The 20,305-nt window shown below is 33.5% G+C and overlaps 2 protein-coding genes across 2 annotated transcripts; both read left to right on the forward strand.

Annotated features, from left to right (window-relative positions):
* The first annotated feature begins 5,558 nt into the window (after window positions 1-5,558).
* Window positions 5,559-6,798, forward strand: LOC126698631 (proline-rich protein 4-like). Its single transcript, XM_050396001.1, has 2 exons — window positions 5,559-5,731; window positions 6,050-6,798. Exons 1-2 carry the CDS (start codon window positions 5,632-5,634, stop codon window positions 6,598-6,600), a joined length of 651 nt encoding a protein of 216 aa, XP_050251958.1. The 5' UTR covers window positions 5,559-5,631; the 3' UTR covers window positions 6,601-6,798.
* An 8,618-nt stretch (window positions 6,799-15,416) lies between these two features.
* On the forward strand, window positions 15,417-19,856 carry LOC126698632 (RPM1 interacting protein 13). The gene is made up of 3 exons (XM_050396002.1): window positions 15,417-16,041; window positions 17,671-17,757; window positions 17,870-19,856. Exons 1-3 carry the CDS (start codon window positions 15,703-15,705, stop codon window positions 19,226-19,228), a joined length of 1,785 nt encoding a protein of 594 aa, XP_050251959.1. The 5' UTR covers window positions 15,417-15,702; the 3' UTR covers window positions 19,229-19,856.
* The last annotated feature ends 449 nt before the right edge of the window (window positions 19,857-20,305 follow it).

Consider the following 20,305-nt stretch of genomic DNA (forward strand, 5'->3'; position numbering starts at 1 on the left):
TTTTTACTCCAAGCTAACAACCTCTTCTTGCATTCTTTTATTTTGTTACACACCTGGAACATAAGACTTCCATTGAAGGAAATAGACCAAGCATTTGCAATTGCGTCCTCACAGCCTTCCATCTTTCACCCATGCTTCTCTGGGTCAAAAGTTTTGTCATATAGTGGGTGCTGATGTAACTAATGCTGTGCTATCATGTCTAAATTCTGGAATTATACTTCGAAATATAAATAATACCCACATAGCACTAATTCCCAAAACCAAAGACCCTGAATTAATCACACAATATCGCCCCATTAGCCTATGTAATGTGCTATACAAAATCATATCTAAAATGTTCGTCAACTGGCTGAAGCTTATCCTCCCAAATTTAATTTCTGATACTCAGAGCACTTTTGTCCCGTGGAGATTAATTACGGATAACATTTTAGTTGCATATGAAACTTTGTATAGCATGAAAAAGAAGAGGTGGGGCAAGATAGGTTAGGTTGCTATTAAATTGGATATGAGCAAAGCTTATGACAAGGTTGAATGAGGTTATTTAAAAAGGGTGATGGAGAAAATGAGGTTTCATGCAAAATGGGTGCAATTAATAATGGCATGTATAACAACTGCTCATTTTTCTATTTTAGTCAATGGCAAGCCTACAGGTTATATCTTGCCTTCAAGAGGACTGAGACAAGGTGACCCTCTGTCACCTTATCTCTTTTTGTTTTGTGCTGAGGGGCTTACCACGTTGCTTAGAAAGGCAAAAACAGATGGAATTATAAGAGGAGTGGCAGCTAGCAAAGGTGGTCCTTGTATTTCTCATCTCTTATTTGCCAATGACAGTTTATTATTTTGTTGTGCCTCAGTAGAGGAGTGCCAACAGGTCATTTCTTTGCTTAATTTATATGAGGATGCTTCAGGACAAAAGGTTAATATTGATAAAACTTCTCTTTTCTTTAGCAGTAATACTAGCTTTGAGACTCAAGAATCAATCAAACAGGCATTGGGTGCAGAGACAGTCCTAGAATATGAAAAGTATTTAGGGCTGCCTAGTGAAGTGGGGCGTAACAAAAAAGCAGCTTTTGCTCCAATCATTGAAAGAGTATGGAGTAAACTAAAGGGATCGAAGGAAAAGATGATGTCTCAAGCTGGAAAGAAAATTTTGATTAAAGCCATGGCACAAGCTATCCCCACATATGCCATGGGATGTTTCTTGCTACCGAAAGGTTTGCTTAAAGATCTTGAAGGGATGATGAGTAGATCTTGATGGGGTCAAAATATGCAAGGAAGGAAAGTACACAGGTTGAGTTGGTTTAAACTTTGTATGCCCAAGTCGATGGGAGGAATTGGGTTTCGGGAGCTTCATTCCTTCAACTTAGCCATGTTAGCCTAACAAGGATGAAGGCTTATGAAAAATACACACTCCTTGTTCTATCGAGTCTACAAATCAAAGTACTTTCCTAATATATCTTTCTTAGATGCTCCTTCACCAAATTCAGGGAGTTTTGCATGGAAAAGTATAGTGGCAGCCAGATATGTCTTGGACAGTGGTTTGAGATGGCAAGTAGGAACCTGAAATAAAATTCTAATTTGGCAAGACCAATGGCTTTCAACTCCACCATAATTCAAGGTGGTAACCCCATGCTCCACAATGTCATCAATGGCCATAGTGGATAACCTCATTGATCCAATTACAAGATCATGGCGTGTATCCATGATTGATCATGTATTCCTCCCGTATGAAGTTGAAGTTATTAAATCCATCCCTTTGAGCAATAGAGCAGTGCAAGACATCCAAATTTGGGCATACACAAACACGGGTGAATATTCGGTAAAAAGTGCATACAAGATGATACAAACTCAACAACTGAGATCTTCTAATGGCCAATCATCCAATTACTTACAGTGCAATAAAATTTGGAAAGCGATTTGGGCGGCCAAGGTATGTAATAAAATCAAAACTTTCATTTGGAAAGCTTGCAGAGATATACTGCCTACAAAAGCAAATCTAGCTAGAAGAAAAATTTTGTTTGATGCTGGATGTGAATGTTGTGAGGATGGGGTGGAGTCAACATACCATATCTTGCTAAGCTATACATATTTTGATATGGTTTAGAAGTCCACATGCTTAAGGGGGACCATGTCTTATTGCACAAATCTTTCATTTATGGATGTGGCTGATCATCAAATTCCATGTCTCAATTCGCTTCAATTTTTCAGGGTGCCCATAGATACCTGTCAATCTCCATGAAACCCCATCCTTCTCTATCACAATAACATCAATATGGCTTTTTGACAAGGTCCTCAATTTCACATCCCATTTTGAATCCCAAAACAAAGCCAAGCATCCATTCATTCCAATTCTATTTACACACTACATTATCTATTTTTAATTCATTCCTCACTTCTTCTATACCTTTCTTTTTAAGTTTAGTCTCCATCAAAAATACAATTCGGGAACGTTAAACTTTAGTGAGCCTAGATAGCTCCCCAACAGCACTTTTGTCCCCAAGTCCACGGCAATTAAGACTTAAGATACCTATAGTTCAGCTTCCTTAATCACCTTACTTCAAAGTTCACTTAATCACCTTACTTCAAAGATTCAAAAATCCAACACAAAAACACCTAAATTTGTGACCCTTTAAAAGACAGATTTACCTATAGCCAAGATAAGGTGCTGTTGAGGTGATATGGAAGCTCTCCACTTTGTAAAGACCCAACCACAAAGTATCTTTTATTGCTGATAACAATCAGCCCCTTCACTCCAAGAAATGGGTTGGTCCACGAAGCTAAGAGCTCACCCAATAGTTGACAAGTCTTCAAAGCTACAACGAAGTTGATCGACGCCTTGAGATTTTGAGGCGATGACCTCTGTCGACGACGAAAACCCACAAAATGGGCAAGGGAAACCCACACACTGGGCAAGGACTGACGATGGAACCTGAGCTCACAAGGCAACTAAGAAGAGCTCATGCGTACGCTAGCGGAAAGGCCAAAATGTGTGCCAAGAGAGAGAGCTAGAACTCTACGATCCAGAGAGAAAGAGAGACAGAACTATCTAGAAAGAACTGGAACCCTTCGGTCTAGAGAGAACACTATATGTACCCTTAATTAATGTTAATATGGCCTTTTTTGAGTTCAATGCACTAAAATGCATGTATTTTTGTTGTCTTTGTGTAAATCAGTCTCCCACAAAATAATTAATGTATATAAAAAAATTAAGAACAATTAAAGGATAAATTTAAGTTAAGTACTATTGCGAAGCATAGTTATGGACAAGGGTAAGGGTATGAGTGTGGGTATTACAATTTTTGAAAAATTATAATATAACACAACGAGTATGACACTAATATGATATTGTTACTTGTACAATACCAATATGGCACGGATGCAATACCCTTAATAAAGTGTTCATACTTCCTATGTACCAAATTATTAAGTGAAGTCGCAATAATGTCTTTTATAAATTAAGATTGATAAAATTCTACTGATTAAGTTGATTGGCTATTTTCTATTGTAAAAGATGTTAATAAAATACAAATAGAAAATTTTAATTAGTAATTTTTTGCATTTCAAAAATTAAAATGCAAGAAGAATGGTTTTTTTATAAAAAAATATTATAAGATAGGAAGTTTAATGGATATAATTTTGTTGATATTTATTTATTAATTTTAAAATCCCACTTAAATTTAATTTAGTTGATATAGTTTAGTTTATATAATTTAGTTGTATTAAATTTCTACTATTTTCCAATGTTATGAATACCGTTTTGGAACCTGTTTCGGTTTGTCCATTGAAACAGAATATTTTGGTATCGGTCTATTTAGGTATACCATTTCAAGTTGTTTCGGATTTTCATATATATATATATATATATATATATATATATATATTTCAATAAATTTTTCAAAAGATAATAATAAGTAATTAATTAAGGGAAATACTAACGAGTGCCCTTAGGACACTGATTAATAATCCATTTAAAGAAAGTTTTTATGGGAAATGAAAAAAAAGTAATTAATATTTTGATAGCTTTTTTTATTTCCCATAAAAATGGTATTAAAACTTTTCTAAAATGGATTATTAACGAGTGTCCTAAGGGCACTCGTTAGCATGACCCATTAATTAATTACCAAAGTAACCACAAATAAGCAAATAATGAGGTGATTTTTCATTTTTTTAAATATATATTATATATATATATATATATCTCTTTCAATAAAATTTTCAAAAGATAATAATAAGTAATTAATTAATTACCAAAGTAACCACAAATAAGCAAATAATGAGTTGATTATTTATTTTTTAAATATTATTTATATACTATTAATTAGGTACCTTTTTTAGAACAATATGTGATTTTTTTTCTTCTAAACAGGTAGTAGTGTAGTACTATTTTTAATTGGCAGCACATGTTAGACTTCTAGCCTTAGGTTATGTGGCACTATTTGCTAGAAAAGAAAAAACGTGGCATCATTTGCTTGCTTACCTATTTAAGATATTCCACCTACCCCACCTAACCCCAACTCCTTTACCCAAGTCCTAGTGTTCAAACTCTTTACTTTGAGTTTGAGTTTTTAACTTTTAACTCACAACACTCTCTTTGTTGCAAGATTTCTTCTACCACTCTCTTTGTGCTGCAAAATTGCAAATATGTGAAGGTTGAAGTTTCATGAGTAATCTACCTTAGGCTCAAAGAATGATCCAAGTTCACCTTCGGGTTCTTACCTCTCTCTCTCTCTTTCTCTCTCTGTGCATCACTTCATTGTTGTGGATTTTTGGGTTGTATTTGATGCTGCGAGGTAGAATAGAATCTATGGAACTCAAAACGTTTTTGCATGTAATGGTGAAAAATGTCCTTAGGTTGGAAAAAAAAAAAAAAAAAAAAAAAAAAAAAAAAAAAAAAAAAAAAAAAAACTCATTCTAGACGAAAATTACATTTCGGCCAAAATTGACCGGAATGCCCGAAACTAGCCGAAATTTGATCCGAGGTGGAACAGAGGTTATTCTCGTTCCGGTTTGCACACTGGTACGAAAAGATGCTCATGGTTCAAATCTCTCCTCTATTATTTTTGTAATTATCAAATTATTAGAGAGAGAGAGAGAGAAACATGGTTGATAGTTTGAAGCACAAACCTCAATTTTTACAAAAAATAAAATTAGTGAATGAGAAGGATTTTAATCCCAATGTTGTGGCCTCATTCAATTATTCAAACCCTTCAACTATATTTGCATGGGCTCAAATAGTAGAAGTAGAACATGAAACTCATATTACCTTTCTAAACTTGGTGCAAAACAAAATTTACTGATAATGAAAACAAGATAAGACAGTGCATACTCATTAGCACGTGGTGGGGGAGAGATTATTCAATGAAGAAAATGGCATTTGAGCCACAAATTAAATTCGGCAACCACTACTAGCTACCTTCTTCCCCCCTTAAAGACAACATACCAAAATTAATGGCCCCAAAACATTGTTGCATGAAACACTTAATTAGTGCAGCATGGGTGTCACAATTGAGCCGCTTATTCAGCTTCATGAAGCTCACAATATATTAAGGGATATGGGATTCGAAGTGAGTCACTGTGTCAAAGTTTTAGTTTTCATTATACTATCATAAGGTAGTATAAGGAGAGTTCACAATGAGAACTAAATCCTTTTGTCAAGGGGCTTTTTTGGGCTCCTTGGTTTGCTTCTTGCTTGTTGTGAGTTGCTATGCTGAGCAAGACCAAACCACTTCAGGTATATTGTTCTGTTAAAAAAGAGGGATGTTTTGCAAAGCTAGCTATTTAGGTTGCTTCCTTATATGTTTAAACATTTTGAGTCATTGCTACTTGTTGCTAATTTTTAACAATGATAGTAAGATCTTTGACATTTGACAAACTAAGGCACATGCATATGTTTTAGCATTGAAATTTTCTCTTTAGCACCAATGGATTTTGATCCCTAAACACCATCATTTTAAATGATATGCAGCAAACATGCATATGATATCAATCTCATTGTTCCATCTTATAATTTGAAATGAGTTGTGTTGATTTTGTGCACTTATATGTGCAGGACTTGGTGTACCATCTCATAACGAAGAGTTCAATACAGCTGCAGACCTTGATGAAGGGAAATTCAAGAAACCTATTCCCTTTTTTAAGAAGCCATTCCCACCGAAAATTCCAATTTTCAAGAAGCCAATTCCTCATCCAATTCCAGTTTTTAAGAAACCACTTCCTCCACCAATTCCAATTGTTAAGAAGCCATTTCCAACAGTTCCAGGTTTCGAAAAACCAGTTATTCCACCAATTCCAATAGTAAAGAAGCCACTTCCACCCTTCAAGAAACCATCTCTTCCACCACTTCCACCTTTCAAGAAGCCACTTCCACATTTCAAGAAGCCATTACCAATTAAGAAGCCTCTCCCACCTATTCCAGATTTGAAGAAACCATTTCTTGATGAGAAACCTATTCCATTTTTTAAGAAGCCTCCAATTCCAGTATTCAAAAAGCCATTTCCCCATCCAATTCCAATAATAAAGAAGCCATTCCCACCTCTTAAGAAGCCACTCTTTCCCCCTTTCCCAATTCACAAACCAATTGTCAAGAAACCTATTCCATAGAGGAAAAAAAAAAAAGGGATTGCTATAGTATTACTATAGTAATTTAATAAAGTGGAAAGAATGAGTAATTCTTATCTATTTATGTAGTTCACATGATGTTATTATTGTTGTTGTATGTCTCACATTTTCATCAAATATTAAAAAGGGGATTGTAGTCCACGAAATTACAATCCTATAAAATTTATTTCCCAAAGATAATCATCAACTATTCCTTTTGTTTTTTTTTTTTTTTTTTTGGGAGAAGTCAACAACTATTCCTTGATACTAACTAATCACCCCATAAAATTCACTAATTTCATATTGCAAACGATGTGCTTCGGAAAACACAAAGCAAACATTGATAAAATTGATGCATGGTTGTCCTTATATATTGGTACAGAAGGCTTATAAAAACTAACTCATTTTTATCACATCGATCACTCTGCCCAACGTATAAGCCATGCAAGTCCCATGCGTCGCTTTAGGACGTATACCCATTTTCCCATCTCAAATCAATGGCATTTGTATCTCCCAACCAAAATAGTTGCACTATTTCAACTATCCTGTATGGGAGAAAGTCAACAAAACTATAATCAATTTCCATAAAACAAAATTAAATTTCAGCAAGTCGATTTAGTTTCCATTTTTAGAACTTTTAAAGCAATATGTGGAGTAATTAAAGTTCGGTACTAATTTTCTTTTCCGCCATATATATTTAATTTGGCGTTAAAACGTCGCGTTAAGAAGATATTAGAGGTAGCTTTCAAAAAAAAAAAAAAAAAAGATATTAGAGATACTAATGATTTCTTTTTTCTTTGGATATTTTTTATAGCAAAAAACGAAATTTCTTTAATTTTTCTCTTTTTAGGCTTCACGACCCACCTACATTCACTGTTGAAAAGTGCATATTCAATTCTAGATGAAAATGACAGTTTATGAAAAGCATTGTGCTAAAAATAAGAAAAAAAAAATGATATGGAGAGAGAAAGCAGAACTAAAATAATTAACATGTTTCGGTTTGATGGCACAATGAAAAAGCCTAAATGGTAACATCTTTGCTATTTTGAACTGTATGCTTTAATGAACTTAACTACATTTACATAATAATTAATAAATTAGGCTTAGTAGGGTTTTCAGAATCCTAATACCATATAGTAGCCCATGCATGCGGTATTATAAAACCAAGCAAAACCAAGTTTGTATAAGAAAAACTAAATCTCACTTGAGCAAAATATATTAAAGAAGACAAAATGTTTGCCTATATTTCACCTGGTCTGCTTGAGCAAAACGGTCAAGTAAACTAAAATATTTCAAATAGAGCTATTGTATAACAATTTGGGTGACCAATGTGATATGTTTTGGCCATACCTGCTAGTACAATACAAAATTGACTCATTTGGTGTGTTTATACATGGACATATGATAAGATATGTGCACACGTACACACAAGGACTCATGCGTTTGATTTGGAGCCTTGGAGAGCAGGGATAAATTTGGGCAGAAGGAGAAAGTTAACAAATGTTAAGTTTTGTTTTTTGTTTTACAAGGGGAGGAAATTGATTCAAGACTAGTTTTTAGCCATGGAAGAACTAAACAATACCCCAAAATTATGAGAAAGTATTTGGTATCAAATAATACCACATTCACCATATCAAAACCTAAAAAATGACAAAAAATGTGCGCAAAAATAACCACTTTACTAACACTCTGATTTTAATACGACTGATGTGTCATTTGATAGTAAGTATTTTTTTTTTTTTAAGAGAGTTTCAAACCTATGATATTCATTCCTAATAATAGCTCTTTATCATCAGACAAAGATACCAATCAGTTTTTGGTATAGACAGAAATTGAACTTCAAATCTCTTATACAACCATCAGAGACTTTACTAATTGAGCTAACTAAAATCCTACTTTTTCTTAGATATTGTACTGCTCTGAACAACAAAAATTAAGTTGGACATGGCGTGTTTTGGGCTACGTGGCATGTAGGGATCTTACATTTAACAACCAAAGATATGGGGAAAGTCCAAAAGATATGGGCCAGATTAAATCATTTACATTGTTACAAAAGGCCCATTAGGCTAACAGATGGGCCACCCTATTTCCATTTCTCTTGACTAAAAAGAAGCTAAACAATGTGGCCCTCTTGGAAAGTTATATAGATTGTTGGCAAAAATGGCCCATTACCATCAATTTTCAAAATAATTTGCCCAGAAACACTGTTTCCAAACTATATAGGTATATACCACTTTTTTAGGTACTCGAGCCTGCCAAGCTCGAGTACCATGTTTTTTTAATCCACTGTCGCCCCATATTCAAAGAGCCCTATAGTGGCGTTTTTAAGCCCTATAGTGACGTTTTCGGGCCCTATAGCGGCGTTTTTAAGCCCCATACCAGGTTAAGGGGCCCTATAGTGACGTTTTCGGTCCCTATAGCGGCGTTTTCCTGCAAAATTTTTTTTATAAGTCCCCATAACAGGTTAAGGGGCCCTATAGTGGCGTTTTTAAGCCCTATAGTGACGTTTTTGGGCCATATAGCGGCGTTTTCCTGCAAAATTTTTTTACAAGTCCCATAACAGGTTCAAGGGGCCCTATAGTGGCGTTTTTTGGCCCGAAAACGTCACTATAGGGATTAAAAACGCCACTATAGGGCTCCTTGAATATGGGGCGATAGTGGATTAAAAAAACATGGTACTCGAGCTTGCCAAGCTCGAGTACCTAAAAAAGTGGTATATTGCTATATAGTTTGGAAACAGTGTTTCTGGGCAATTTATTTTGAAAATTGATGGTAATGGGCCATTTTTGCCTAGATTGTTTTATGTGACTGTTCATTTATTGATTTTTTAAACTTATTTTAGTTCTAGAATTGGTTATATATTAAAAAAAAAAATCCTCTTGTTTATATATATAATTATATATATTGGTGTTATGGGTAAGGGTATAGATGTGGGAATTACAATTTCTAAAAAATTATAGCATAATGTAGCGAGTATGACACTAATATGACATTGTTACTTATACAACAATAATATGACACTGTTACTTATATGACGCCAATATGACATAGATATAATACCCTTAATAAAGTATGTGTACTTCCTAAGTACCACGTTATTAAGTGAAGTTGCAATAATCCTTTTTTATAAATCAAGATTGATAAAATCTTATGGATTAAGTTGATTGGCTATCTTCAATTTCAATGGTAAAAGATGTTATTAAAATATGAATATAAAATTTAATTAGTAATTTTTTTGCATCTCAAAGAGCAAGAAGAATGGTTTTTTTTTTTTTTTTTTTTTTTTTTTTTTTAATTATAAGATCGGAAGTTTAATTTTATGGATATAGTTTAATTGATATTTATTTATTATATTTAAATCCCACTTAAATTTATCAAGTTAATCCTCAAAATCTATTGAGTAATCTTTTCCAATAAAATATTTATTTACTTTCCAAGAAAAACAAATTGCAGGCAAAAGTGCAGCTTTCACTTGAATATAATTGGCACCATATTACCATATCAAGCAATTTATAAAGTTGATAAGATGGTTGTTTTTGAGTGGCCTTTACTAACTCTCATAGCAGCAGTTTAATTATTATGCGATGGTTGTTTTTGAGTGGTGATGAAGCACTCTCTCCGTGCAGCTAACCAATGTGCAGATGTCTTGACTAGAAAATGACCGGATCAAAGCCAGGATTTTATTATTTTCCATAGTCCACCTGCCGACATTTGTATTTAGCTTTATTATAGTAGATTGGGCTATATTAGGAGAGGCTCTGCCCTCCTAACCATGTTTACCCTGCATCGTTTATAAAATTTTCTGGTTTACCAAAATGAAAAAAAAAAAAAAAAAAATTACACACTATTTTACGAAAGCTTAATAAATTTGTATTACATTAGCATTAGGAAATGTTACTCTATTTTATTTTACCATTCCAAAAAGTTATTTTATCAATTGTACCATCCCATTTTACAATACTTCCAGCATTCCAGACTTTTATCTTCCTATTCTACTCATTAAAATAATATATTTACACAATAAAATAATATTCTCCCTAATCACGATCATTTATTCTTTCTTTCTTCTAATCACCATCAAAGTAAAATATTAGCTTTTTTTTTTTTTAAGAATTGTGCTACAATGCAATTCTAAAGATAGAATTGCACTGTAGCACTATTGCAAAATAAAAATGCAATACTTAACAATAATATTTCCTGATGTAATACATTTTGGGATTTAAAATACCAAATATCCCCTATATTTAGTATTAACATTCTCCCATACTAATGTTCAAAGAGAAAGTCCTAAAATGGCAGAGGTGGAATCAGTCAGAAATGCTGCCTAACAAGTTGCTGTACGAGAGTTGCCCATTGATTATAGTTTAGACTTTAGAGGTCTTATGGCTTGGTGGGCCTAATCTGACGATAGAAAAATCCACCATTGATTAAGTACTACATATGCACGGAATGGGCCACATAAAAACTAATAATTGTCTTCTCTCAAATCCCAATCTCCCAAAAAAAAAAAAAAAAAAAAAAAACCTAATAATAAATCAATAATTGACAAACTGTATCAATTTTGGGACGTAATTGCAATTAATTATCTTAAATTTTCCTTTCCAGAATTAGGTCTTGAGATGACTTTCAGTACGGCTTGTACATCAATTTTTAATATTTTTTTTCATAGAATTTTTATTTAAATATATGATAGTATTTATACCTATAAGATACTTTGCGAATTGAGTAAGCTAGTATAGATTGGTAAAATTTTGGGAGAAGAGACGTAACTGCAACATTATGGGAACCGAATGGTGGCGAATCTTTGCAACCTAATAGGTACCTTACTAAGAAAGAGAATCCTCAATTCTAATTGTTAAGTCAGTAAATCAGTGGAGAGAGTGATAAATGAGACTGACAGAGTAATAGTGCAAGATCTTTTATTTTATAAAACAATTAAGCTTTAATGCATCCAAACTAGAATTTGGATCCTCTAAAGTTTTTAGGGAACTCAACCACATGTATTTTTTTTAATTTTGACATTTCATTTTAAAATATTTAGTTCAGATTCTACAATATCATTAATTCAATAACAAAAACCATAAAATAATGATGGCTCATTAGCTATTAAAAAAACAAATTAACATGATATATTTTTTTTTTTTCAAGAACCTCTCCTTCACTAGATTCACACAAACACTTATTTTGAGGATAACTGTATTGGCTGTGACCAAAATGAAGGGATTCATAGGCTAATGGTCATGTCATCCCGAGATGGGTGATTATTGTTGTGGGGGGTAAAATCTGTCAGCTGATGTTGGGCCGTAGTTCATGTACCAAGCCCAGCCACGATAAGAAGAAAAGGCATAGGCGTAAGATATCCCATCCCAACCATGATGGGCCGGGCCTGCTGGGGGCGTCCGAGGAGGAGTACCTCCTCGGACTCACCAAGTAAGTGTCCAACTCGCACTCCATACCTGGCGAAGTTCACCCCATACGAAGGAACAGTGCGTGACGTTCAGAAAGGGGGGCAACCACAACTGCCGCATTAAATGCCAAGGAACTACTTTTCCAGCCGCATTAATGTGGAAGGGACAGGGACGCAGAATCATCTTGGCCAGTGCAACTCACAGAAAAGAGGAAGGATGACCTATGGGACAGGCACTCGAGTGGAAGGTCAGATGGTTGACAAGTGTAGGGTCATGATCTTAGGAAGGATGCTATATAAGAGAAGGAGACCCCCATGGAAAGGGGATCGCAAGCAGAAAGGAGAAAATGATAGAGAAAGAGAAAAGAGCTAGAAGTAGAAGAGACAGCCCCAGGGACCGTTACTCCAAAAGTTTGAAGGAAGATCCTTACGTCCAACTGGTTGCATGGCTTGGTCGTAACTACGTTTCCTCTGTCAAAGACCTAGTTCTGTAACCCGCTCTCTATTGTGTTCCTCTTTACTCGGCTTCTCAATTATTTTGTTCCTTTGGTATTTGCTTGTATTCTTCTTTCTATGGTGTACTCCCCCCCCCCCCCCCCCCCCAAAATAGCTAAAATCCACACCTCTTTTTTGTCATATATATATATATATATATATTTTTTTTTTTTTCCATAGTGTTTTGTGTGTAGTTTCTAGTCCCCACACACACTAGGTAATTATAGATAAGAATTACATTATGATTGAAAAAGGAAAACACATGAAATTCTTGCCACCAAGCTTTGAAGGGAAAAAAGGCTTGTACCAGAGACAAGATAAAAGATTTTTCAAAAAAAAAAAAAAAAAAACTTAGAATTTTTTTGGGATAAAAAGTTAATAACAGAGCAAGGCTTCTCCTTTTCGATTAAGTTACAATTTACATCCTTAAAGTTTTAAGGTAATTTTGATTTTACCTCCTAAAGTTTTAAAATTAGAATATGTACCCTTAAAATTACATAGAGTTTGGTTTTTAATCTTTTTGTCCATATGTCATGTTGAAGCGTTAGTTAAGTGTCACCTCAATTCAAAATGAATCACATAGTTTTAATGTGGCTAAAAGAAGATTCTTTTAGTCTAACATTTTTTTGTTTTTATTTTATTTTTCATTTTCCTTCTATTTTCTCCCAAAGTTTCTTTGGCAACTATTCAAATTTTCTTGAAAAACGAATGTACAAAGTTTTTTGGGGGGGATCTCAAAGTAGAAATCAAAGTCAACAAATTTCTCAAAAAACAAACACAGAAAGGATAGAATTTTTGTTTCAAACTTGCTTGGAACTATAATTTTCCAACAAAACACGTGTTGATTTATTAAACCATTTATGTGTTTTATTTTAACAAGTCATATGATTCCTTAAAAAAGTTATGTACTAAACTATATTTGAATGATTTCTTTAGTCATCAAATAATCAGTGGCGGCTCTAGGAATTTTTTTTAGGGGGTTATTAAGAAACTTAAATTAAACAAAAATTTAATTTAAAAAAAAAATAACTTGAATATATTGAGTTATTGAAAACAAAAACACACAAATACATAAAATTTTACAATTTTATTCTACAAGTTTTCATATTTTGAAATTGTCTCATGATAGTTTATTATTAGTTTTCATTATCTATTGTTAATATAAGTATGACCATTTTATTTTGTTAAGTTTGTATAATATTTTTGTTTTTATGCAATTGTGGTTATATATTTGTCATTTTTTATAAAAATATTTTAAACTAAATGAAAAAACTCAACTCCACTTGCACTTTATAATTATTAACTCACACAACCACACTCATCCATCCATAAATAATACAATAAGTTGTTGTTTGATTGTGAGATAAGCTGATATTTGACCAGAGTGTGTAAGATTTAAAACAAAGTATGCAAATTTTTTTTTTTTTTCAAGTCAGGGGGTTCATTTGAACTCCTGAAATATATGTGCAGCCGCCTCTGCAAATAATAGATGGGAGCAAAATGATTCTAAATATGTTTATACTCAAACTTTTTTTTTTAAGAAAAAATATTTCAAAGTAAAACCAATGCAAAAAATTAGTCTCAATCTTGACCAGCCAAACCAATTCAATCATCACAAAAATTAAGCAAAACAACAAGCCCAGCCAACCCCAAAGCACCCAAAAAAAAAAAAAAAAAAAGTTCGGAAGGAACAAGTACAACTTACGAGAATAAAGTTGTTGGAGTCAATTTAATTTGAGGCCCAGACTTTTATACAGGTCCATTGTACATACAGAGGGCTTGTCGGCTTAATGGAAAAAAAAAAAAAAAAAGCCCAAACTCACCTGTAAACTTTTCAGTCGCGTGTACAACATGCAAAAGCTGATTGGTGGGTTCCACTTTCACTTGCACTTTCACTGTTTCACTTTTCGTGGGTGGTTCTACTCTACTTCTCGCTCAATTGTAACATTTTTGTCATTTGGTTTTTGGAGAAAAAGTCCTTAGGAAGGGGACATCTTTATTAATCAATCGTACTCGTACTAGATCAAAGTTGTGAACATCAACTACGTCGGGAGTAAAAGAATAATTTTGGGGGTGTTTGGTAGAGTAATTTAAGTAATGTTATTTAAGTATTTTTGATATATATAGGTGAAAAAGTGTATAAAAATCTATATAAGTATGTTTAAAATACTCAAAAGTGTGTTTGAAATGCTCTACCAAACAGACCCTTAACTCCCAAGACTAAACCTAAGTTAATCATAACTTTTTAATGTTGAGCCATTCAAGAGCTAAGTTGATAATCTATGGTATTAGAAAAAACAAAACACTTAACTTGTTGAACATCATGTTGTGTGATGTGCATACCTCTATTTTTTTTGGGAGCTATGCAATGCACACAACAAATTTTACAAGAAATTTTACACCTAGATCATGTGGTATATTATTTTTTTATATATAAAATATGATATATTATTAATAATAGGTAAAAAAAAATAATAATGTCAAGTGGATGAGAGTCGGTAAAATCTTGCCCACTCATTATTATGAAGTAATAAATATTGTCAATTTTATGTGTATATATAAAATTATTTGTAAATTATTAATAATAGATAAAAAAAGTTTTGTCACTAGTGAGTGAAATTAGTAGATTGTTACATTATTAATAATAGATCAAAATGTTATCTAGATTTAGATAAAAATTAGTAGTAACTAATAAAAGTAATTAAACTATAATAAAAGCGAGTGTCCTTAAAATATTGATCAACAATTTATATTTTATAAAAGATTTGACATTATTTTTATGAAAAATAAAAAAATTATCAAAATATTAATTTTTTTCTATAAAATTTTTTTTTAAAAGTAAATTATTAATTAATGTCCTAAAAGCAATTATTATTATCATGACCTAATAAAAACTGATGCGAATATTATTATTTTGGTGTGGCTACTCTTTCCTCTTTTTTTCCCAAATGTGGTAACCTCTCTTTCTCTCTCACTGACACACTCACACACAGCCAATAAATCCTCTCTTTACTTTGAAAACTGATAACCCAAAAAACCAAACCAGAAGTCCCTCAAAACCCTAGAGACCCTTGAGTTTCTTGTCTTTTCATTTTATTTCAAGAACCCACATGAAAAATTCTCGATTTATTTTCTTTAGAAAACCCTAATTCTTCCAAAAATTTGATTTTTTTTTCTTTTTTGGTTTTGTTTTTTGGGGGAATATGGATTCGTCGCCGGTGATATTGGATATAAGCTCCGACGAAGAGCAGGGTTCATCGGCGGAGACCAAATCCAGCGACCAAAACTTAGATTGGCTGTCGGCGCTATTTGGAAATTTGAACTCCGATGATGATACGGAGGCTGACGACGACGTCGTGGTGGTCAGAGAGGTGGTCAACGAGAACCAACGCAAGTCAAGGAAATCGACGGTGGTGATGAAGGATGTGGATGACGATTGCGTCGTACTGGATTGTGACCCGAATAATCCGGTCGCCGAGGTTAACGATGATAAGGATAATTCTGGGTCTGATGACTTGCTTATAGTTGCAGAGAAAGGGCAGGTAAATTTGTTTGTTTATTTATTTATTTTTATAAATTAGTTACAATTATGATAATTTTGGATTTGTGGGTTTGTTTATATTTTCAGAGGATTTAATTTTAGTGCTTTGTTAATCAAAATTTACTTTGATCTAAGTTTGATTCAGTGAGTTATGGTAAATATGTTACTAAAAATGGAGAAATTGGAGATATAGAATTGGGCTACTTTTATTCCTACTTTAGGGTTATTGGGAATTTTTGCTTTTAACTTTTTTTGGGGGGTTTCAAAATTTTTTTATTTTTTTATTTTAAGAATTACAATGATGTTGGTGTTGTGGGTATATATATAGACTTGTTGGGTTGCTGAGGATTTAATTTTTAGTGCTTTTTTCTCCAAACTTTGCTAGAGTGGACAAAATGCTTTGGGTGTTTTTACTTTTAATTCTTTGTTCAATAGTTGTAATTTCTTTGCTTTATAGTTTTTTCTGTTTTTTTTTAATCCCTTAGTACATTGCCTGTGTGCTTTGGTATCCTGTATTGTTTTCTTTATTCAATGAAATTATATTTCTTATCAAAAAAAGAAAATTACTCTGAATTACTAGGAATGGAGATACAGAATTGGACTACCTTTATTACTACTTTAGCATCTTTTTTTTCCCCCCTTATTTTGGGTTATTAGGAATTTGTGCTGTAATTCCAATGACTTGCTTATAGTTGCAGATATGGGTCAGGTAAATTTGTTTTTTTCTAGGAAGCACGGACAATTCATTTAGGGTGCCGTACCCATACCGGTGTGGAACTGGCCGTTTCATGTAATAATTTTTCAAAAATTGCTCGTGTCTTTGTGTCGTACATACCCGTGTCCGTATCCGTACATCCTAGGTTTGTTTGTTTGTTTGTTTTTGTTTTTTTTTTTTTAACAATTACAGTAACATTGGCCTGCTAGGTTACTGAGGATTTAATTTTAGTACTTTGTTGGAGAAAATATACTTTGATTTAGTTAGTTATAGTAAATATGTTACTAGAAATGGAGATACATAATTAGACTACTTTAATTCCTACTTTTTTTTTTTGATAAGTAACTTTACTTTAATTCCTACTTGAGCAGCTTTTATACTTATTTGGGCTATTGGGAATTTGTGTTTTCTTGAAGTGTGTTCCTAATGTATATTAAGGGTTATATTGCCTATTTTGAACAAATGCATGTATTTTTGTTAATAAAACCTATTTTGAACAAAAAAATAATAATAATAATAACAAATAAAGGATAAATTAATATTAAAAAAGAAGAAGTGAAGTTTCAATAATGTCTCTTTAATAAAGTAAAATTGATAAAATCATAGTTAAGGTCAATTATATCATAAGAAGATTAAGTGTAAAAGAGATTGTTAATAAAACCTAAATACAAAAATATAATTTGTAATTTTGCATCTCAAAAATCTAGAAGGTTTTTTTTTTTTTTTTTGAAATATAATATAGAAGTTAAATAAATAAGATTTAATTATATTTAAATATATATATATATATATATATATAAAAATCCCACTTAAATTTATCACCCCTAAGCCTCAAAATGTATGAGCTGGCCTTGAGTAGTCTTTTTCACTAAAATACTTATTTACTTATCAAGAGAAACAAATGTTTTGTTGCAGATTGCATGCAGAGACTATCCTCATCCACGTCATCTTTGTGCTAAATATCCTTTCAGTTCCACATCCCATGATAAGCACTGTGACCAGGTAAGATCACTCTTCTAAGCTACGACACAAAGAATGTGATCTAGCACTTGTCTAGTCCTATGTTCATCATTATGCTTTGCCATTCTGATTTACATCCTTGCTGAAAATGCAGTGCCACTGTTATGTTTGCGAATGTAGCGCGCCATGTCCATTTTGGGATTCAGGTTCAGTCATCTTGAACCACCATTGTCATGCCACCGATAAGGAGGAGAGATGGAAAACTTTTAGGAAGCAACTCAAGCCGATAAAAAATACTACATTTTCAGCTGTAAAGTGTTCTAATCCTACTCTCTCTGTGCCACTTGCTCGATGTAATCAAGCTCAATCACTCAACATTTTTCGGTTGTCACCCAACTCCAAGCCTCCAAATCATGTCGCCAGATCAAGTTTAATCCTTCCTTGCTCCACCTCGAATAATTATACCGTGCCAAATATCATAAGTCAAGGGAAGAGCCAACAGTCAGCACCTATTTTGGCAAAAAACAGAGTCCATCCGCATGTGATTTCACAGCAGTTTGTTGGTGTACGTCATAGTGTCACCCAACGGGACCGTGGTAGTGTTGGGAATTTGGGTCCAAGAATTCCCCCTTCCAATACAATGTTTAAGAAGACAGGAAGTGTTAAGCCCAGTTCTGTGTATGTTTCGTCAAACAACAATAGCTGTATCCAGGCAGCACAACATACCAGAAATGCTACTTCAACAGCATTGTCAAACGAGATAAATCCCAATAGGTGGCAGAATTTTAGGTCTAGTGTAAATCTGGAGTCATTTAGGCCTCAGGACTGTTCTCAGCCCAACTTGGGCTTCCCTGGAAATATCATACCTTCCCAACCTCAAATATATAATCAGTCTATTGCTCAATCAAATGATGGCCAGAATTTTTGTCTTCCTGGGTATCAAAGCCAAAAACCTAGCGAAGATATTTATCAGAATGGGAATTGTCTAAATGACGGGCAAAATATCAGTCAGCATGGGAATCAAAGTTTCAGTACCACAGATCCAGGTTCTTTAGATTTTAATTTCAGTTGGCCTAACAATTCTGTTCAAAGCAATCTACAACCTCCAATTGGAAATCTCCATGTTCAAAGTGGAGGATATACATGTGAGTCATTATCTGTAGAGGATTCTAATTCCCAGTTTATGGGTAGTGCTCAGTTCAGTGAAGACAGTCTACCTGAGTTGTTTGGATGTGCAACTCCCTGTCCAAGCGATCAAGTACTTGCAGTCGAAAATTCTGAACTTCAAAGTACTGGGCCTATGCATGAAGCATCCCATATTAAGGAGTCTAATTGTGAGCTTGCTGACTTTGATCTTGACAACTGGTTTTTGGAAAACCAGTCAGTTCCCATGGTTTCAGGTGGTTCCATGCCATCTGAAACAAATATCTTTTCTCCTGTGACTTCTTCCATTGATCCAGGAATGCTTCTGTTTGATTTTGAAACCTCCTGGAATGGTCTTGCACATGTGTAGCAATTATAACCAATTGTGCTTCTTGGAAAGAGGCAAAAGCAAGTGAACACAGCTTGTGTTCTGCAAATAGTAGAAGATGATCTCTGTTTTGGAGGCTGGGTTTAAAGTTTATCAGAGTTCTAGTGGTGTACAGTCTTTTTAACTGAAGTGTACAAAGGTGCCCTGTAGGTTAAATGATGCCTGTACATGCTGGTAGGCTTTTTTAGGGGAAAAAAAAAATATTTTATATCTATTAATCTCACATGTTAAATTATTTCATACCTGCGTATTCTTTCCTCTTGTGACCTTGATGGATGACTGGTTCAAATTTCAGAATCTTAGATCCTTTTCAGTTGTTGAATTTGTTAACTGCAGAGGTTTTTGCCTGTAGTTGTGGGTAGTTGGTTTGATTTTCTTGATACAGGAAGTGAATGAATTGGTGTTAAACTGGGAAATCAGTTTTTACTCAACAGGTTAAAGCTAGCTTTGTGTACAGTACAGCTATCACCAGCATAGAGTAGATTATTGTGTTCTGCTGTATGTAAATACTAGCTGGTGAGCAAGAGAGATTGGATTTTGATGCACCTTGAATGCTTGTAATTTATTATTATTATTATTAATATTATTTCTGAATGCATGCTGATTAAAAGGTATCCATGAAGGTTAGGTAATTGGTATCTTGGGGCATCTTGAAAATCAGCTTTTACAATGTTCCATAAATTGATACAGAACTTCTTTTATTTAAGTCTAGAGTTTTGCGGTAGTAGCTCCCATCTTGTCTTGGTATAAGCCTCACAACCCTTCGTCGGGTCTGTCTTAGTGAGTCTTAGTGTGAGGATTTGTGAAAATTGCTCATGGATTCATCATTAAGAAATTTTTTTTTTCTTTAATATAAGATAGAATTTCTACTCTAGTTTAATCTAAGTGCATATGTGTGTGAGTCTTCCTCTTCGAGACTTGAATCCCAGTTCTTGCCTTTCACACCCGACAAGCATTTATACTTGTAGAGTGACCATCGCATAAAGGGCACAAAGGGGAAGCGATAGTGGCTATAGAAGAATTTTAATTTGTCAAAAAGGGTGAAGACAATTACTGTTG

This window comes from Quercus robur, chromosome 9 (genome assembly GCF_932294415.1).
Source record: "Quercus robur chromosome 9, dhQueRobu3.1, whole genome shotgun sequence".
In the NCBI taxonomy this organism is placed as follows: Eukaryota; Viridiplantae; Streptophyta; class Magnoliopsida; order Fagales; family Fagaceae; genus Quercus; species Quercus robur.